Source organism: Theobroma umbraticum, unplaced genomic scaffold (genome assembly GCF_002168275.2).
Source record: "Theobroma umbraticum cultivar Fairchild unplaced genomic scaffold, ASM216827v3 scaffold_34.0, whole genome shotgun sequence".
Lineage (NCBI taxonomy): Eukaryota > Viridiplantae > Streptophyta > Magnoliopsida > Malvales > Malvaceae > Theobroma > Theobroma umbraticum.
Window position 1 is genome coordinate 2,130,199 of NW_018397275.1, and position 16,296 is coordinate 2,146,494.

At 31.1% G+C, this 16,296-nt stretch overlaps 1 protein-coding gene across 1 annotated transcript; it reads left to right on the top strand.

Moving 5' to 3' along the window:
• The first annotated feature begins 12,493 nt into the window (after nucleotides 1-12,493).
• On the top strand, nucleotides 12,494-13,358 carry LOC110427503 (late embryogenesis abundant-like protein). Its single transcript, XM_021443050.1, has 3 exons — nucleotides 12,494-12,627; nucleotides 12,778-12,882; nucleotides 13,015-13,358. Exons 1-3 carry the CDS (start codon nucleotides 12,565-12,567, stop codon nucleotides 13,144-13,146), a joined length of 300 nt encoding a protein of 99 aa, XP_021298725.1. The 5' UTR covers nucleotides 12,494-12,564; the 3' UTR covers nucleotides 13,147-13,358.
• The last annotated feature ends 2,938 nt before the right edge of the window (nucleotides 13,359-16,296 follow it).

Sequence of the window (16,296 nt, forward strand, 5' to 3'; positions counted from 1 at the left end):
TTGTAACATGCTCCATATTTTGCTTAAATTGCTTGACAAATGTTATTTGTGCACAATCAAATGTCAATCAATAAGATCTAAAATATATTTATTTTACTATATTAATCAGAATATTTACAGTTTTTAACATCAATCCTCAATTTTAACATCAAGTGGTTAAACAATTTTGCAAACCCATTGTGTAGCATGGGTTTTCTTTTTTAGTTTATACTTAAAATGGTATCAGAGGACATAGTTATCGGATTATCTACGAAAGTGCGCATATCGTTAAACAAGCAATATAGTGAAAAGTAGAGTATCGATCTTATTGAAAATTGAATTAATTCCTATTGTTAACTACTAAAATTAACACATCTTAAATTTAAAGTATTAAAAATCAAAATTAAATCTAACAAATTAAAACTAATATAAAATTAATCAACAAAATTTTTTTTTAAAGAAAAACTCAATCAACTACCAGATCTAAGATCATGTTATATCTTAATATTTCATCTGAATATTGTATCCCCATCTTAACTTACTTCAATGGATTACATTGTTAACCTAGAGTCCTAAATTATTTGTAAGGCTTTGTCGAGTTTCTCATAAAAATATCTCTCCCAATTAACTTACTATATATTTATGCAAATTAAATTGAAGAAAAATTCAATATGTTCATGTTCTAATTTTGGCTATATATGGCTTATAGGTATATGTCTATCCTATATGCAAATCAAACCACCTAATTAACTAAGTGTATTTGATTATAAACTATTCTATTCAAAGTTTACCCTAAATCTCCTTCATAAAGGTTTAACTTAAGTTTTAAATTTAATCTAATTGGTGATCAAGCAATTAGAAGCATTAAGAATAAAATAGAATAAACAACTTAAAACCATCAAATATAAGCAAAAAAGAGATAGATAATCCAAAATACGTATTGAGTTCAATCATAATCTTAGATAACTAAATTAGCTTCCCAAAATGTCACAAATCATTATCAAATAAAGTTCAAACATTTAAACCAAACTAAGAAAAATAAAGAATAACAAAAAGAATAAAGAAACTCCACGAGTTGAAATCTTGATCTCTAAATCTTCTTGCATCCTTCAATTTCTTCTCAACTCCAATGAGACTTTTCTTCAATGATTTTGTGGCTGAATCTTAGCTTTAAATCTTTTATTTTTCATTCTTCTAAAAGTCCTTTGCAAGGTTGCTTTAATAAAGCTTTGAAGTTGGGCCAAGTTAGGTGAAGAAATAAGTCAATTCTAACTAAGATTTCCTCCCCAGACTACTTGAGCCGTGACTTACTTTCATCAAGGCTGTGACCTTAACCATTTAATTTACAAAAATCGTGATTTAATTTTTTTCTCCAAGATTACTATAGTGCTTCAATTTTGACAAGGTTTTGACTACCTTCTAGGCCGAACTGGGTGAATTGCTAAATTTAAAATTGTAAAATTTTTTTTAGCTTTCCAATGGTCCAAGAGCCATCTCATTTGGAGTTTAGTAAAGAAAGTTATGGTTAAAATACTGAGACGTGTAGTGCAAGTCGCATCCCAAAATTTCTCTTCTACTTTTATTAAAAGTCCTTCTTCAATAAACAGCTACATAGGCACAAATAAATCAATAATAACTTATCTTAGGCACATAACCATCAATTTAAACACAATATTAACTAAGATTAGACTAAATCACCTAAATAACTAACTTAAAATAATTAAATAAAACCTAATTAATTTTATATATTACTACAAGAATTTTGCTAAATTATTATCAAAATTAAGTCTAAATAACTTTATATCATAAAGTTATCAAACATGATATGAAAACATTAAGTTTAGGAATAGGCATGTGAGTAGTAGTATAGACTCTATCATCTTGCGTCTTTCAGCTTTTATTTCCTTCATTTTTATGAAGCTTGGTAAGAAAAAAACTCTTGTAGAGCATTTGCTAAAAAACAAAAATTCTTACAGAGTATCTTCCCTTCCATATTCATTCTTGCAGAGCATTTATCCTTCATTCTTTATCTGCATTTATGGTAACTTTATGTTAGCATTGAGATATCTTATATTTTGATTTGACAAAATTGTATGATATTTTAGTTTTAATGACAAGCATTTGAAATTGTCTAAATCATATTGTTCAACCTCCTAAGATCTAACAACATGTTTGAAAAGCCATGCAAGATTAGAAAACATCAAAAAGCTTTTTAAAACAATGAGTCTTTAGCTTGAGAAAATATAGAGCAAACATGCTTTGATTGTTAATTGATCATAGGGAAGAAGTAAGGAAGAATTAGCTAAAGTAAAGAGCCAAAAAGTCAAAGAATCTTAAAGACACAAGGGAAGAGTCAACCTTAGAGAAGCTCAAGTGGTGAAGTATAAAAGGCATAGTTGACCCTATAGAAGCTATAATTGATCTTGCAACAAAATACAAGCACAATTCCAGATTTAAGCAGCCATAGTCAACCCTAACAAGGCTATAATGGAACCTAAGGAAAAACACTTGCAAGAATCAATGATTTGAGAAGCCATAGTCTACCCTCAACCACTTATAATCGACTACATTGAGCCAAACTTTGAAAACCACAAGCTTCTAGAAGTGGTTCGAGTAGAAGACCTCAAGAATCAAGTATAGAAGCCCTAATTCAAGATTCTAAGGAACCATAGTTGACTTCATAAGCATGGTAATTGATACTAAGAGTGTGGCAATAGCCTTTTCTGATTCAAGCTTATGTCTAATGGCTCTAAACATCTTTAAGACTAAAAAAGACCACCCTTGACTCATTTTGAAGTAAGAGAAGATATAGAAACACTTGAAAAACCTTAAAGAAAGAATTCAAAATCTTTACACCTCTCTAGACATCATTCTATTCTTCCTTCAAGCATTCAAAAGCCATTCAAGCCCATTCACTTGCAAATCTTTGAGCTGATATTTGTAAAATTATTTATTCTCTTTGTACACTAAAGCGTAAACTTTTAGCACCTAGTCTTTGTGAGGCAAATCTTTGTTATTACTCTTTTGTACACACATTTGTAAAGGTTTTAACTTAACCTTGAAAAGTTAGTATGAGGGTTACCGCTTGATCCTGTCAAAAAGTTAGTGTTTATTGCTTGATCTTGTTAAAAAACAAATGTAAGGGTTATAGCTTGCTCTCATTAAAAAGCAAGTGTAAGGGTTATCGCTTAATCTCATGAAAAAACCGTTGTTAAGGTTATCACTTGATCTTGTTGAAAAGCAAGATTTCCTTAGTGAATTTGAAATTCCTTGGTGAGCCAAGAAAGTGGATGTAGGCATTTGAAGAAGCTGAACCACTATAAAATTCCCTGTGTCTTGATATATCTTTATTCTTTGTGATTTATTATTGATATTTGCTTTAAAGAAAAATTACTTGCTTTGCTTTTGACACAAGAAGAAAATTTGTTTTTCGAAAAAAGGTTATTTTTCATTAAGCTTGCAAAGGAATTTTAAAATATCAATTCATCCTTCTCTTGGTATGTATTGCTTTGAACTTACTACACTAACACTCTAATTATCATTTATTATTTGCTTCATTCTTCATTGAATCTCAAATATTACACTATTTTGTTTATGGTAAAATTTTGTCGTAGTTACTTATGCACTTTTTATTTTCTTTTTCGTGTTTTTTGTGGGATGTGCCATTTTTCATGCTTATGCATCTAGAGAGAAAGAAGAGAAGGAGGAAGTCATTCTTAAGGCAAGGGTTGCTTGCACTAAAACCAGCACAAAAAGAAGTCGAAAGATTTCCACAAAAAAAAATGAAAGCTTTCATTTTTTTTAGGTTTTTATTTGGATGAAAACTTTAAATTATGTACACGTTAGTTTTTTGTCTTTCATTTGAATGGGGATAAAGGAAGGTCCATACGTATTTTGTTATTTTTTTCTTTAATTTTTGAATTTCCAATTGGGATCTTGCTTTCTGATTCAGTTGGAGTTTATCGTGCATTTTGTTGTGTATGATTTTTTGATTTCCACAAAAAAAAAGAAAAAAGAAGGTCCTGTTTTTCTAAGATTTTATTTTCTTCTCCACACTTTTTGTTGGGATTTTGGGAAGGATACTTGTCTGCAAGGCAACTTACCTACTAACCAATTTGTTTCATGGTCTAGGTTATTTTTTTATGGTTGTAAGTTATGGAGGGAAAATCTTCCCTTATTATCAATGAAATCCATTTGATGATCTTCAAAAAAAAAAAAATAGTCTCCATGCATAAAGAGAAAACAATTTTCGTAGAGCAGAGAATTGAATGTTATTGGCCGAAAAGAGAAAAAAAATTTTAATATGAAATCCCCTAGGAGAGCTAAAAATAATACTGAGCACATATTTTAATATCCACCTTTTATTTCCTTCAAAACAATAAAAACACTACGATCTAAAAGCCTTAAAACAAACATAATTTAAATATCTACCTTTTATTTCCTTCAAAAATAAGGTCTTAAAATGACATCAACTTTCTTTTCCTTCAAAAATATCCATATTTTATTTCTTTTAGAAGAATAAGGCACTGTGACCTATGCATGGTCGGGAAAAAAGTGAGACTCTATAAACCAAATGGACGAAAGGTGGTGGTTTGAATTGTTAAGAGTTTAACTTTTTGATTTTGTCAAGGTTGACAAGATAGGAGGAACGAATGGAATATAAGATAATTAAATCAATAAGATTTCAATCATCTTTTATTATCAAAAGCAAGTATTTGATCACAACTTATATTTCTTGTACAATATTGAAAGAACATATAAACGAAATTTATATTACATGCACTAGATGAGCAAAGACAAAAAGTAATCATTTCAAAAGAAAAAGTGAAAGCCTTAGTCACCCATGCTTGTAACCAACACCTGCCAGTGGCTATTACCCATGTAATGACTAAAAAGGTAAGTATTTCCTAAACATTTTACAAACTGAAGTTGCTTCACTATCCATTCATGTTTTACAATACAAAAAAAGAAGTCTTCATCATCCATGCTTGCTACAACATGCAGCCTTTCAATCCTTGTGTAGCTGTATTTGCCTAAAAACGGCTCCTTGGAATTTCATAGCAATAATTACCTAGGGTGGTTCCAATTTTCAACACCTTTTGTGCTAGAGCTTGTGCGTTCAAGAGAAAATACAACTTGAAGGCCTTGGTTCTAAATGCTAACTGGAAGAGTCAAAATATCTTCATTGAAATCCAACCCATTAAGCCAGCTATAATCTGTCTCCTTCATAGACTCAAAATCCATAGGAACCTCAACATTCATCCTAGTTGGTTCGCCGTCACCATCCACATGATGTCCACAAATTTTAGTTACTTAATAGAGTCATGGCGTTAGAAGTAGCTGATAACTCTATTATATAGAGTTATCATATACATCTTTAGAGCATGAATTTTGCCAAGTCTTTTATTTTATTTTTTGTAATCTATAGGAAATTTCTATGCTTTTAGTACTAGTTTAACTTATGTGTTGTCAATTTTCATTTATGCAATTTTAACTTAATTTCTTGTCAAAATCTCTCATTTCAACCTCTGATTATTTAATCCCTTCATGTTGACAGAGATGCAAGGACTTGAAGCATAAATGGAAAGGATGGTGCAATTGGACTTAAAAGGCAATTGAACATGTTGCAATATTGGAGCATAAATTGAGCTGCAGAAGTCTGATTAAGGTGAATCATGAACCAATGGAAAACCAAGAGGACGAGCTATAACTTTGGTGTTCAACACTTCACCCAGATCAGAAGGAATCATGGCCAACAATGAAGCTGAAAAGTGAGGACTGCAACAGACTACACAGAGCAAGTCAGAGACTTTCTCGCTGCAGCAAGAATGCAAGTTAGTTGCAGCTACAAACAAAGCAGAATGAAACTTAAGTCAGAAGGATTTTTGCTGTAGCGAAAGTCCATTCTCACTATGGCAAGAAAAAGTGAAAAATATGCGTGAGAAATAGTGAGTTTCTCGCTGTAGCGAGAATGAAATATGGCTGCAACAAGATTTTCATTTAAAAAGTTTGAGAAACAAAAAGTTTCTCATTGCAGTAAAATCTAGCACCCAAAATTGCCCTTGACTTGAGAGTTTCTCGCTGCAGTGAGATATCGAGCCTCCCTCACTATAAAAGCTGCGTTTTCTCCCATTCTTTCCCATTTTCTCAATTTTCAAACTTTAACCCTTTTCTCTCTCCAAAATCCTCTCTCACAAACTCAAATTTCCCTCACACCTTTTGACAAAATCTTCACAAATCATCAAATGCTTGCCACCAAATTTGAGTTTGAGGATTTTAATCAAGGGTTCTTCATCAAAATACATAGTTTGGATAAACTACTCTCTAGTTTTTGCCTAAATTTTCAATTTTTAAGAAAGTGATTGCATTGGAGACTTTGGTGACTAATTGTGATCACTTAGAGAAAGTTTATGCAAATGTGAATTTTTGAATAAAATTTTGAGTTTAAGAGTTTGTTTTAGTTTCTCTTGAGGAGAAATCTTAGGCGACACTTAGTTAGGGAGATGACTTAGGCCATTTTTGGATTGATTGAGCATTTTGAGCCTACCATATACAATTTTATCCTTTGTCACCCTTGTTTGAGCCAACTTTTTTCCTTGGTTTCATTAAACACTTAGGAAAAGCCTTTAACCTATAAATGAAATTTTCACTTTAACATCCATCACTCCTAAGTGCATAGATTATTTTTAGGAGATGTTTTGAGCTTAAAAATAGTGAAAAAGCTAGAGAAGTGAAATTAGAGTAAAAAAAAGTTTTACGAAAATTCTCCCCATTACTTACCATAACATGACATAAGTTTAGGGGTGTCAAATTGAGCTGCAGAAGTCCGATCGAGGTGAATCTTGAACCAATGGAAAGTTAAAAGGATGAGTTATAACTTTAGTGTTGAACACTTCACCTAGATTAGAAGGAAACATGGCCAATAATAAAGTTGAACAGTAAAAATTGCAGCAGACTTCATAGAGCAAGTCACAGAGTTTCTCACTGCAGCAAAAATTGATTTCCCGCTGTAGCAATAAACTCTGACTTGCGGGCTTAATTCTACCTTTTTTCTCACTACAGCGAGAATGGATTTTGCTGCAGCGATAAACTCTTTGACTTGCTTTGTGCAGTCTGTCGTAGTCTTCACTTTTTAGCTTTATTGTTGGCCATGATTCCTTCTGTTTTGGGTGAAGCATTAATAGCAAAGTTATAGCTCATCCTCTTAGCTTTCCATTGGTTTAAGATTCACATCGATCGGGCTTCTGTAACTTGATTTATGCTCCAAATATTGCAACATGTTCAGTTGCCTTTAAAGCCCACTTGCGCCATCCTTTGCATTTATGCTCCAAGTCCTTACATCTCCTCCAACATTAAAGGATTAAATAATCATAGGTTAAAATGAGGGATTTTGATAGGAAATTAAGCTAAACTTGCATAAGTGGAAATTGACACCATACAAGTTAAACTACGACTAAAAAGCATAGAAATTTCCTAAAGATTACAAAAAAAAAACTAAAAGACTTAGTAAAATTCATGCTCCAAAGGTGTATATGATAACTCTATATAATAGAGTTATCATAACCCCAAACTTAACATTTTGCTAGTCGTCGAACAAAACTTAAAACAATAAAAGATGCTTGAGAACTGAAAACATTAAATGACAAATTTATTGCACCAACTCAAAGATTATCTTTAAATTCTTCGAAAGTTGCTTTATTTTCTAAACTCACAGCAAATCACAAATCTTGTTCAAGTTCATGTATCAACAAAATTGCAAGCTCATTTTCAATTGGTTTACCGTATCTGTGTAAGATTCCTTGCAAAACACATCATGTCACTCAGATTAGTTTATGTTCATGCAAGAATTTAAACTAGTCAAGAGTTTCATAAGTTTTCTTTTTGTTTCTCTTTTTACTGATGTAGGCTAACACTTAATTAATGATCTTTAGGACTTTATCTAGTTTGTAATGACTGGATAGGGCTAAGATATGATGAGGGATAAAATGTAGCTCAAGTCAACCTAAGCACATGATTATTCTAGGATCTTTAGTAAGTTTTGCTTTGCACTTCTTCTAATTGTACCTTTTTTTGGAATTCATAATCCTTTTATTCATTAAACACTTTATTATGCTTTTGGATTTTTTTAGTTTTCTCTTTTTTTTGCTTTATTTGACACCCCCAAACTTATATCATTTTATGGTAAGTAGGGTGATGAATTTCTGTACAAACTTGTTTTTTACTCCAATTTCACTTCTCTACCTTTTTCATCATTTTAAAGCTCAAAACATCTCTTAAAAATAATCTATGCACTTAGGAGTGATGGGCGTTAAAGGAAAAATTTTATTATAGGTTGATTCACGATTCAGGTAGACATACACTAATTGCTATACATAACCACATTAGAACATTTACTTAATGAATTTAATTTAATTGATTCCTACAGATATCTAGTAAACTAATTAAGTTAGGTATTTGTACAAGCAACTCGACAGAGACTTGTCCATAGTTTTGGATTCTAGGTTAATAAAATCACTCAAGAAAAATAAATAACAAGAAAAGATGGTATCAGATGAAATGTTGAATGAACCCATGATCCTAAGTCTTTAATATACTGCTTTTCTCAACTTATTTAGTTTGTTAGTTAATTTAGTGTTTATTTTAATTAATTTTCTACAAATTTTGATTACTTAAATAAGATTAATTTGTTATAAGATTTTAGTACTTAGTAAAAATCTAAGAACAAATTTTCATGAGAACGATACTCTACGTCATCACTATATTACTTATTTGATACGTATACTTACGTGTGTAAAATTGACAACATTTTGCCTAACACGTTTGTAGTTACGATTTTGATTTTGAGGCCCTCATTTCTTCTTCATATACCTTTTTTTTTAGCTTTTGGAAAGAGCTTTATGTGATTGTTTGGCCTCCTCGTCTTGACTCTAAAGCTTGAAAGTGTCAACAACTGACTCTTCCTTTTTTTACAAGAACTAGAGGACAAAGTTGAACCCACCTTAGCATTTTGATCACTAGCAAAACCCACCTTTAATTTTTTCATGCATGGAGAGGAAAAGAAAGTTAATGCCATTTTGAGACCTTACTATTTTTGTAGGAAATGGAAAACATATACATTAAGACACAATAACATAAACTTAGCCTGATTCAAAGCATTCACCAATGACCTCTTCTCAACCATTAATGTATATCTAGTTTTAAAGAACACACACATTTTTACATTGGCCAAACATTGAATTAGGCAGAAAATATTGTAGCTCATTGCAGGCATATCACTTAATTTATCATCATCATGAGTACATAAGAACTAGATCATCAACTTTCTCAACCTTCGACTTCGCTAGCCTATCCACAAACTCATTGGCAAACCTTAGAGTATGCTTGATTTGCCAACCTTGGTCTTCAGTAAATTAATATGTAGAATTTAATTAGAAATTCGCTATGAGGAGGAAATTGGGTTTAAAACCCATCTAACAATGTTTGTAGAGCCACCCTTGATGGGAATACTATGAGAGTTAGCCCATTATAATGCTATGAACACTACCAACACTTCATTGATAGCCATGATTGGCAAGATTTGCATCACCCAACTAGATAATTTAGAGCAAATGATCTTCACGATATCGTTCTCATCATATAGAGCTTCACATATGCCTATCTGCCATGGGCAACCCCTCATTGCACCATCCACATTAAATTTTAGCCACCTTTTTGATAGGCAAGCCTATATCTTGGATTTCATAGCCTTGTGATCTCTATGTGCTGCCAATGCAAGTTTGGAAGATCTAAATATATCAAAGACAGCTGTATTTTCTTTAGGCCACTTAGATATGACCAACCATGCCATTCTAATTTTTATTAATTCAAAAATCTTCCTCTTATTCCATACTTTTCCTTCAAAAACCATTTCGTTTCTATAAAGCTAAACAGACCATGTGATCATGAAGAATGATATTTTCCAAACATTTTTCTTTCCAACATCTACAATAGCATTCCAAGCCTTAAATGAAGAAATGGCCTTAATAGACATGTAACATGTTATTCCTCATTCTTCACACCATAAGCCTCAAATTCTATAAGATTCATAACAAGTGAAGAAAAAATGGCCAACTGCCTTAATTTCCATATCACAAAGCACATAAATTGTCATGGCTCTGCTCATCAACCCCTTTTTCAGAAACTCTCCTTAACTGTTACTTTACCTTTAAGTACTTGCCAACAAAATACCTCCACTTATGATGGAGCAAGTCCGACCCATATATGCTTTTGCGACTCCATGTTAGTCTCATTGTTTCCCAACATTGATCTAGAAAAGAATTGTAGGTGTAATTACCAATTGCATTACCCTTGCACTAACTTGTCCTTCATTTCTTGGTTTAAGTGGACATCTTTGAAGCAAAAGGTGAATTGATCACAAACTTCCACTTACCAATCTACCACAGTTGTGGAAGAGGCCAGTGTCTTCTTGTTTTTTATTTCCACAAGGACTTGGTTGCTCTGTTTTTGTAAAGCAAGAGGTCTATGATGTATAGATATGGTTTTATTTATCTTGTTCTTTCATGAATAGGGACATGCTTTCACGAGTTTGGGAATGTATACCCTTATTTTTGTTGCAAAGGCATAGGGGCCAAATTTAGAGGCATCATGGAAGTATGTAAAGGTTGAAAGGGGTGCCTTTCTAAACTTGAGTTTATGATCAATAAATCTTCACTTTTTTTAAAAAAAAATCTAGCATTCTCTTTGTTAGCTCAATATGTCACCTCCATTCACTATTCCCTCACATGCCAAACTCATTTAGTGTACATGACTTATTAATGGCTGTAGATTCTTGAAAATCCCAATGGAAGGATTATGCTATCTATTCATTCATCCTACCAAAAAGAGATCCTAGTGCCATTATTAATTGTAAAACCAATACCCGAAAAAAGAAAAGAAAAATAGTTCCTTGAAGAGGTTAGTGGGTTAATATGTTTCTCCATAAAGTGGATGTCATCCTTCCTCCTAAGTCATGGGGGATTAAGCTACCTTAGACCCTTCCATTATTAGCCACAATCATTGACTGCCATAAGCTCTCTCTTTTCTCATTGTATTCCCAAATCCATTTATTGAGGAGGATATCAACGATGAGATTGTGCGTATGAGGATGGAACTATGGGCATTGTATAGAGTAAGGGAAAGATCATGGCAATAGATATCAAGAGTGAAATGGTTTCTTGTTGGGGATAGAAAGACTAGATTTTTTTCATGACATGGTCCCAGTAAGTAGGAGCTGTAACTACATTGATAGGCTCTTGATAAGCAACAGATTGGTAGATGATCTATACAGAAAAAAGGAGAAAGCAGCACAGTTCTTTGTGAGTTTCATGGGCACCGAGAAGTGGTAGGTTGCACGGGCACTGCCATAAGAGTACTGCTAGGTTAAATGTAGTTTCTTTACTTTTGATATATAAACAATATAATCACTAATTAGTAATACTTTGTTAAAACTTTTTTCATTTAAATGATAATAATAACAATAAAAAATAATAAAGTAGAAAATTCTTATCGTAAATAAATTAAATGTAAATTATTTGGTTTCAGTATAATACTAATGTAACTAATATTTTGTATTAAATATTTGGACTCCAAATTGAACTAACATCTCATGACTAAGATCATAATATAATATGTCTATTATCTAATATATATAACGAGCAACAAAGTATGTTGATATCATTTGATATTTTCTAATTGAAATACATAAAAGAATTGTTCCTTTTCTGTTTTTCTCCTTTTTTTTGTAAATATTTATTTTCTTATTATCTAATATCCTTTTACTATTAAATTTGAGTGTTATTTTTCTCATTATCTTTTTTATATATCATATATTCTATAAATAAAAGTTCTATGGTGATGGGAATCCGAGATATATATTTGCTAACTATGAATAAATATTCACTATTCACACGTTTTCTACTTTTACTTTTATAATCCTAAATTTATTTTCTTAAATTTTATTTGGTTATGGTATATTGTTGTCTATAATGAAAATTTATTTTAAGCATAAAATTTGTTTGAAGTTAATGTTTTCATGAAAATATATATTTTTAAACATTGAATTTCAACTAATTTGGAATTGATATCTGAGCATTTGATTTATTAGTTGGTATATAATTCTCTTGTGTAGTGAGTAGGTTCGAATCCATTTTCTCCAATTAAAAAAACAAAACCAATTTGAAATTGATGATCATGATTCAATATTTTCCCCATACACATATAATAAAAGTTAGTATAAACAAAACTCAAGGGAAAGAACTAATTACTTATAATTCTGTACTTAATGCAAGATGAAAGACCAGTTCTATGCCTAATGTAGGCCGAGGTTTCCTCTCTGATCTTGACCAAGCATTGTTTTTTGAACCATTCTTGTTCAAGTAATCCCTTATTAAACGGGACAAACTGTAACATGCCAAGTGCCGGCGGATGCTTGGATTGAGGCTGCTGGAGACGAGAACCGTGGCCATTTGCTGGCTATAAATTTCTTGGTGATCTCCTTTCCATCTCAACACTTGTGACTTCGATTACGAAGGTGTGACATTAAGAAAAATGGCAAGCCGTACTGCTCAGAATATTGGACACCAGGCTGGTGAGATAACCGGTCAAGCTCAGGTAACAGTTCCTCATTAGTTATCAAAAAGGCATTGTTGTTAGATGATCAATCGCACAACTCGAATCTACATGTCTAATAGCTACAATTTTTCATCATGTTTGTCCCAATGAATTGAATATATAACCGTGTGATATCTTCTCCTTGCACAGGTAAAGAAGGATGAGACCATGAATCAGGCATCCCAGGGCACCAACACTCAGTCTTCTGACCAGAACTCTTCTATTGCTTCCCAGGCCACCAACTTCCTTCAGCAGGCATTACCTAATTTCTTTGTTTTTATATCAAATTTATTTAGTTGATATGGGTCTTAGTCAAAAATTATCTTTCATGATTTTTGTTGGGATATTAATTACTGTCAGCAATTTTTCTCAACCTGTTTGGTGCAGACAGGAGAGCAAGTGAAGAACATGGCACAAGGAGCTGCTGATGCAGTAAAGAACACTTTGGGAATGAACAATGACAACAGCTCCAATGCCCCCAGCACCAACCATCCAAGCAACCCATCTCCCAGGACTTGAAGCGTTTCCACAATGCTTGTCTGCTTTGCCAGCGGGGTCCTTTCGCTAGAGTCATTTGCTATCTATATCTCTGTTTTGGAGATAGCCTATCTTTTTTAATTTGTTTTATTTTCTTGGAAATGTAAGAGGGTTGTCATCTCTCTTTGTCGTCTCTAATGTTCTTTAAATCAATTCCAAGTTAATTTGAACTTGACTCAATTTATTTCTTTTCATATTATTATTAGTAACATATTTAGACTGGTAATGGCAGAGAACAAAAGTTCTACTCCAAATACAAAAAGTGAAGAAGATTGTAAGGTTAGTTGAAGACCTCAAGTGAAGGCTACTATCACACCTAGGTTAATGGCAGACATAGAGGAGTGGAGAAAGAAGACTTTTATAAGTCAGCTTTACTTGTTTCAGACTTAAAACAACTGCATTTAATTTTTAATTTCGTATGACTGAAATTTGCATTAAAGAAATCAGAAAGTTACTTACCACTAAAATGGAAATATCATATCATCATGTCATGTGTACAAACTACTATAAAATGAAATTTAGAGTGGGTTTGCACATACACATACGTTATTGCTCTTCCTGTTCTCTTTTTGGTTTGGAAAGCTGAGCCTTTTATCAAACACATACCATGCAAAACTTTCTCTACAAAATTAGTCTGGGTTAGTACTGAACAAGCATTAAATTGTGATTTTCCAATTTTGTTACCAATTTTATGTTATGTTTGTTAAATGAATTTAAATCTAAAGTATGCATAACTTTGACGAAAAATGCTAATTGGATCGAGAAATTTAGTTTGAAATGAAACTCAATAGACAAAAAAAAAAGACAAAATTATGAAAAATGTTCATCTTTAGCTCATTTCAGAAATAACATTCAATATAAAGTTAATTGTTTTTTATTCAATTTTGGTTATGAGATGACAAAAATATCTTCAAAATTATTCACTTACTTTTGTCTTATGGTAAAATTTAAGAATTGTAATAACAAATCCATATATCACCTTGTCCTCCATTAATTCTTAGAGAAATTGACAAATAGCATAATATACAAAAAAAAAATCCTCTAGATTATTAAAAAATTTAAATAAACCAGTATACTTTTATGCGTTTAATCAAATTCTTCTATTTTTATTTTGAACTAAATAAACCCTTGTACTTTTTATTTTGAGTTAAATAAGCCTTTATAATTAATGATTGACTTATTCAAAATGTCATTTGTTATTTTATGTAGCGTGACAAACATAGTATATTAAAATATTATAATTAATTATAATATGGCATAATGACTTATTATAATTGATGATGACATGACATACTAATTTAATATGATAGTATAATTATGTGACATTTTTCACCCTTCACATTACTGCCATATTAGTACTACATAAATATAAAATGACAAATGGTATTTTTTTAATAAAGATAATTAGTCAATTATTAATAATAAGAACTTATTTGATCCAAAATAAAAATACCGAGTTTAATTTCATGTAATAAAAGAATAAAAACTTATTTAAATATTATTAAATAATTTAAAGGCTTATTTGAGCATTATTCCATGATAAATTAACAACCAATAAATTCAATTAACAATTTCTTTTGCTTTTTCCCCTCCCTTACCTTCCTTTTACATAATCTAATTTTTTTTCCTTCTTATTTGCGTTCATGAAAATTTTGCAACTCTCACTTTTCATAAAAAGGGGAAAACTATTCACGACCACAATCTTCAGTCATCAAAGTAACTAAAAGTGAATAATAATGTCTGAGGTTACACTTGCACATGGTGCATATATATATATATATATAAAATATACATTATTTTAAGTTTAATAACGTCTAATTTCTACTTCAAAAAAGATAATTAATTTCTTGCTTAAGCATTTAAGAATATGCCTCTCTTCTTAAGAATTTGCGTTTAATTCTCCCTTCCAAATAAATAAATAAATAAATTATATCTGATTTCGAGATATCAAATTTACATAATGTGAGTCACAGCTTGAGGAAGAAAAAAAGAAATATAGTATCTAATCTTTTTTCCCCAACTAGAGTCCTTTTAAACTTAATTACTAAAATAAGGTAATTTGTTACAAATGGAATCCACATTGGAAGTAAATGATGAATTAATTAATTAGTTAAATGAAAACAAAACTAAAATTTAGAAGATACTCTCTCCAAAGCTAGGGATCTTCTTGGCATCCAAACCTCTTTTGCCTAATTATTTTTCTGAAAAATTTTTTAGTGAATAGAAATATTTAAAATTCTAAAATTATTACTCTGTCCGAAATTTGAGTTCACCCTTCCATCCCAATCTCTTTCTCTTAGCATTCTTTTTTGACTTTTTTCTAATGATTAGATCCATCTGTTAAAATTAGCTACCATCATATCTGCCTAATTTCTTGGACAGTTTGATTATAAGTTGCTTTCTATTTTCCCATTCCATTTGTTGTTAGAGAGATGTAAAGTTGCATTTATTGGACCAACATTTTAACTATTTTTTTTCTTAGGTTTTTCTCCTACAAGGCCAATAAAGAGACTTTGGTTTTCCCTACTTTACAACTTTCCTGCTTCCCTTGGTTGCTTTTGCCTACGATTGATTGTTTTTTAATTTTAGCTTTAATTTTTATTAGAAAATAGAGTAATATCCTCTAAATATTTTGCAAATGTATATGATACTTGGTAGACATGTATTTGGATTGATTGGTATATGTTTGTGTTAGTTCAATCAGAGAGAATAATCCAAAAGGAGGATGAATTGAATTTTTAAAAATATTTTCACAAAACAAACTTTCAAAAAATATAATACCAAAAATTAAGTTGATTAACAACCCAATCAATATTAATTGAAGGTAAATGCAATAAATAAAGAGTAAAATGTAGAGAGAATTGCAAACATGATCATAGAGATGGTCCTTCCTTCATAGACCTATGTCATCTTCCTTAACTTGTTAAAGGGTTGAATCCCTTATTGGTTTCAATTAATATAATATCTTTTGAAGGATAATGTATGCCTCTTTATCTTTTAAGAATTAAATAGAACTTCTAATCAATACCTTTTGAAAGCTAATGTATAACCTTTTATGTCTTAAGGATTTAAGTGTTTGATAAATTATGCAAGTAAGAAATCTTTTAATAGTTAGATATTGCTTAGTCAGTA

What these genes read in the sequence shown, in the direction of transcription:
- LOC110427503 (XM_021443050.1), top strand. Translation starts at nt 12,565, where the DNA reads ATGGCAAGCCGTACTGCTCAGAATATTGGACACCAGGCTGGTGAGATA. An exon ending in AGATAACCGGTCAAGCTCAG is followed by an intron (nt 12,628 to 12,777) that starts GTAACAGTTCCT and finishes CTCCTTGCACAG; the next exon opens with GTAAAGAAGGATGAGACCAT. An exon ending in CCACCAACTTCCTTCAGCAG is followed by an intron (nt 12,883 to 13,014) that starts GCATTACCTAAT and finishes TGTTTGGTGCAG; the next exon opens with ACAGGAGAGCAAGTGAAGAA.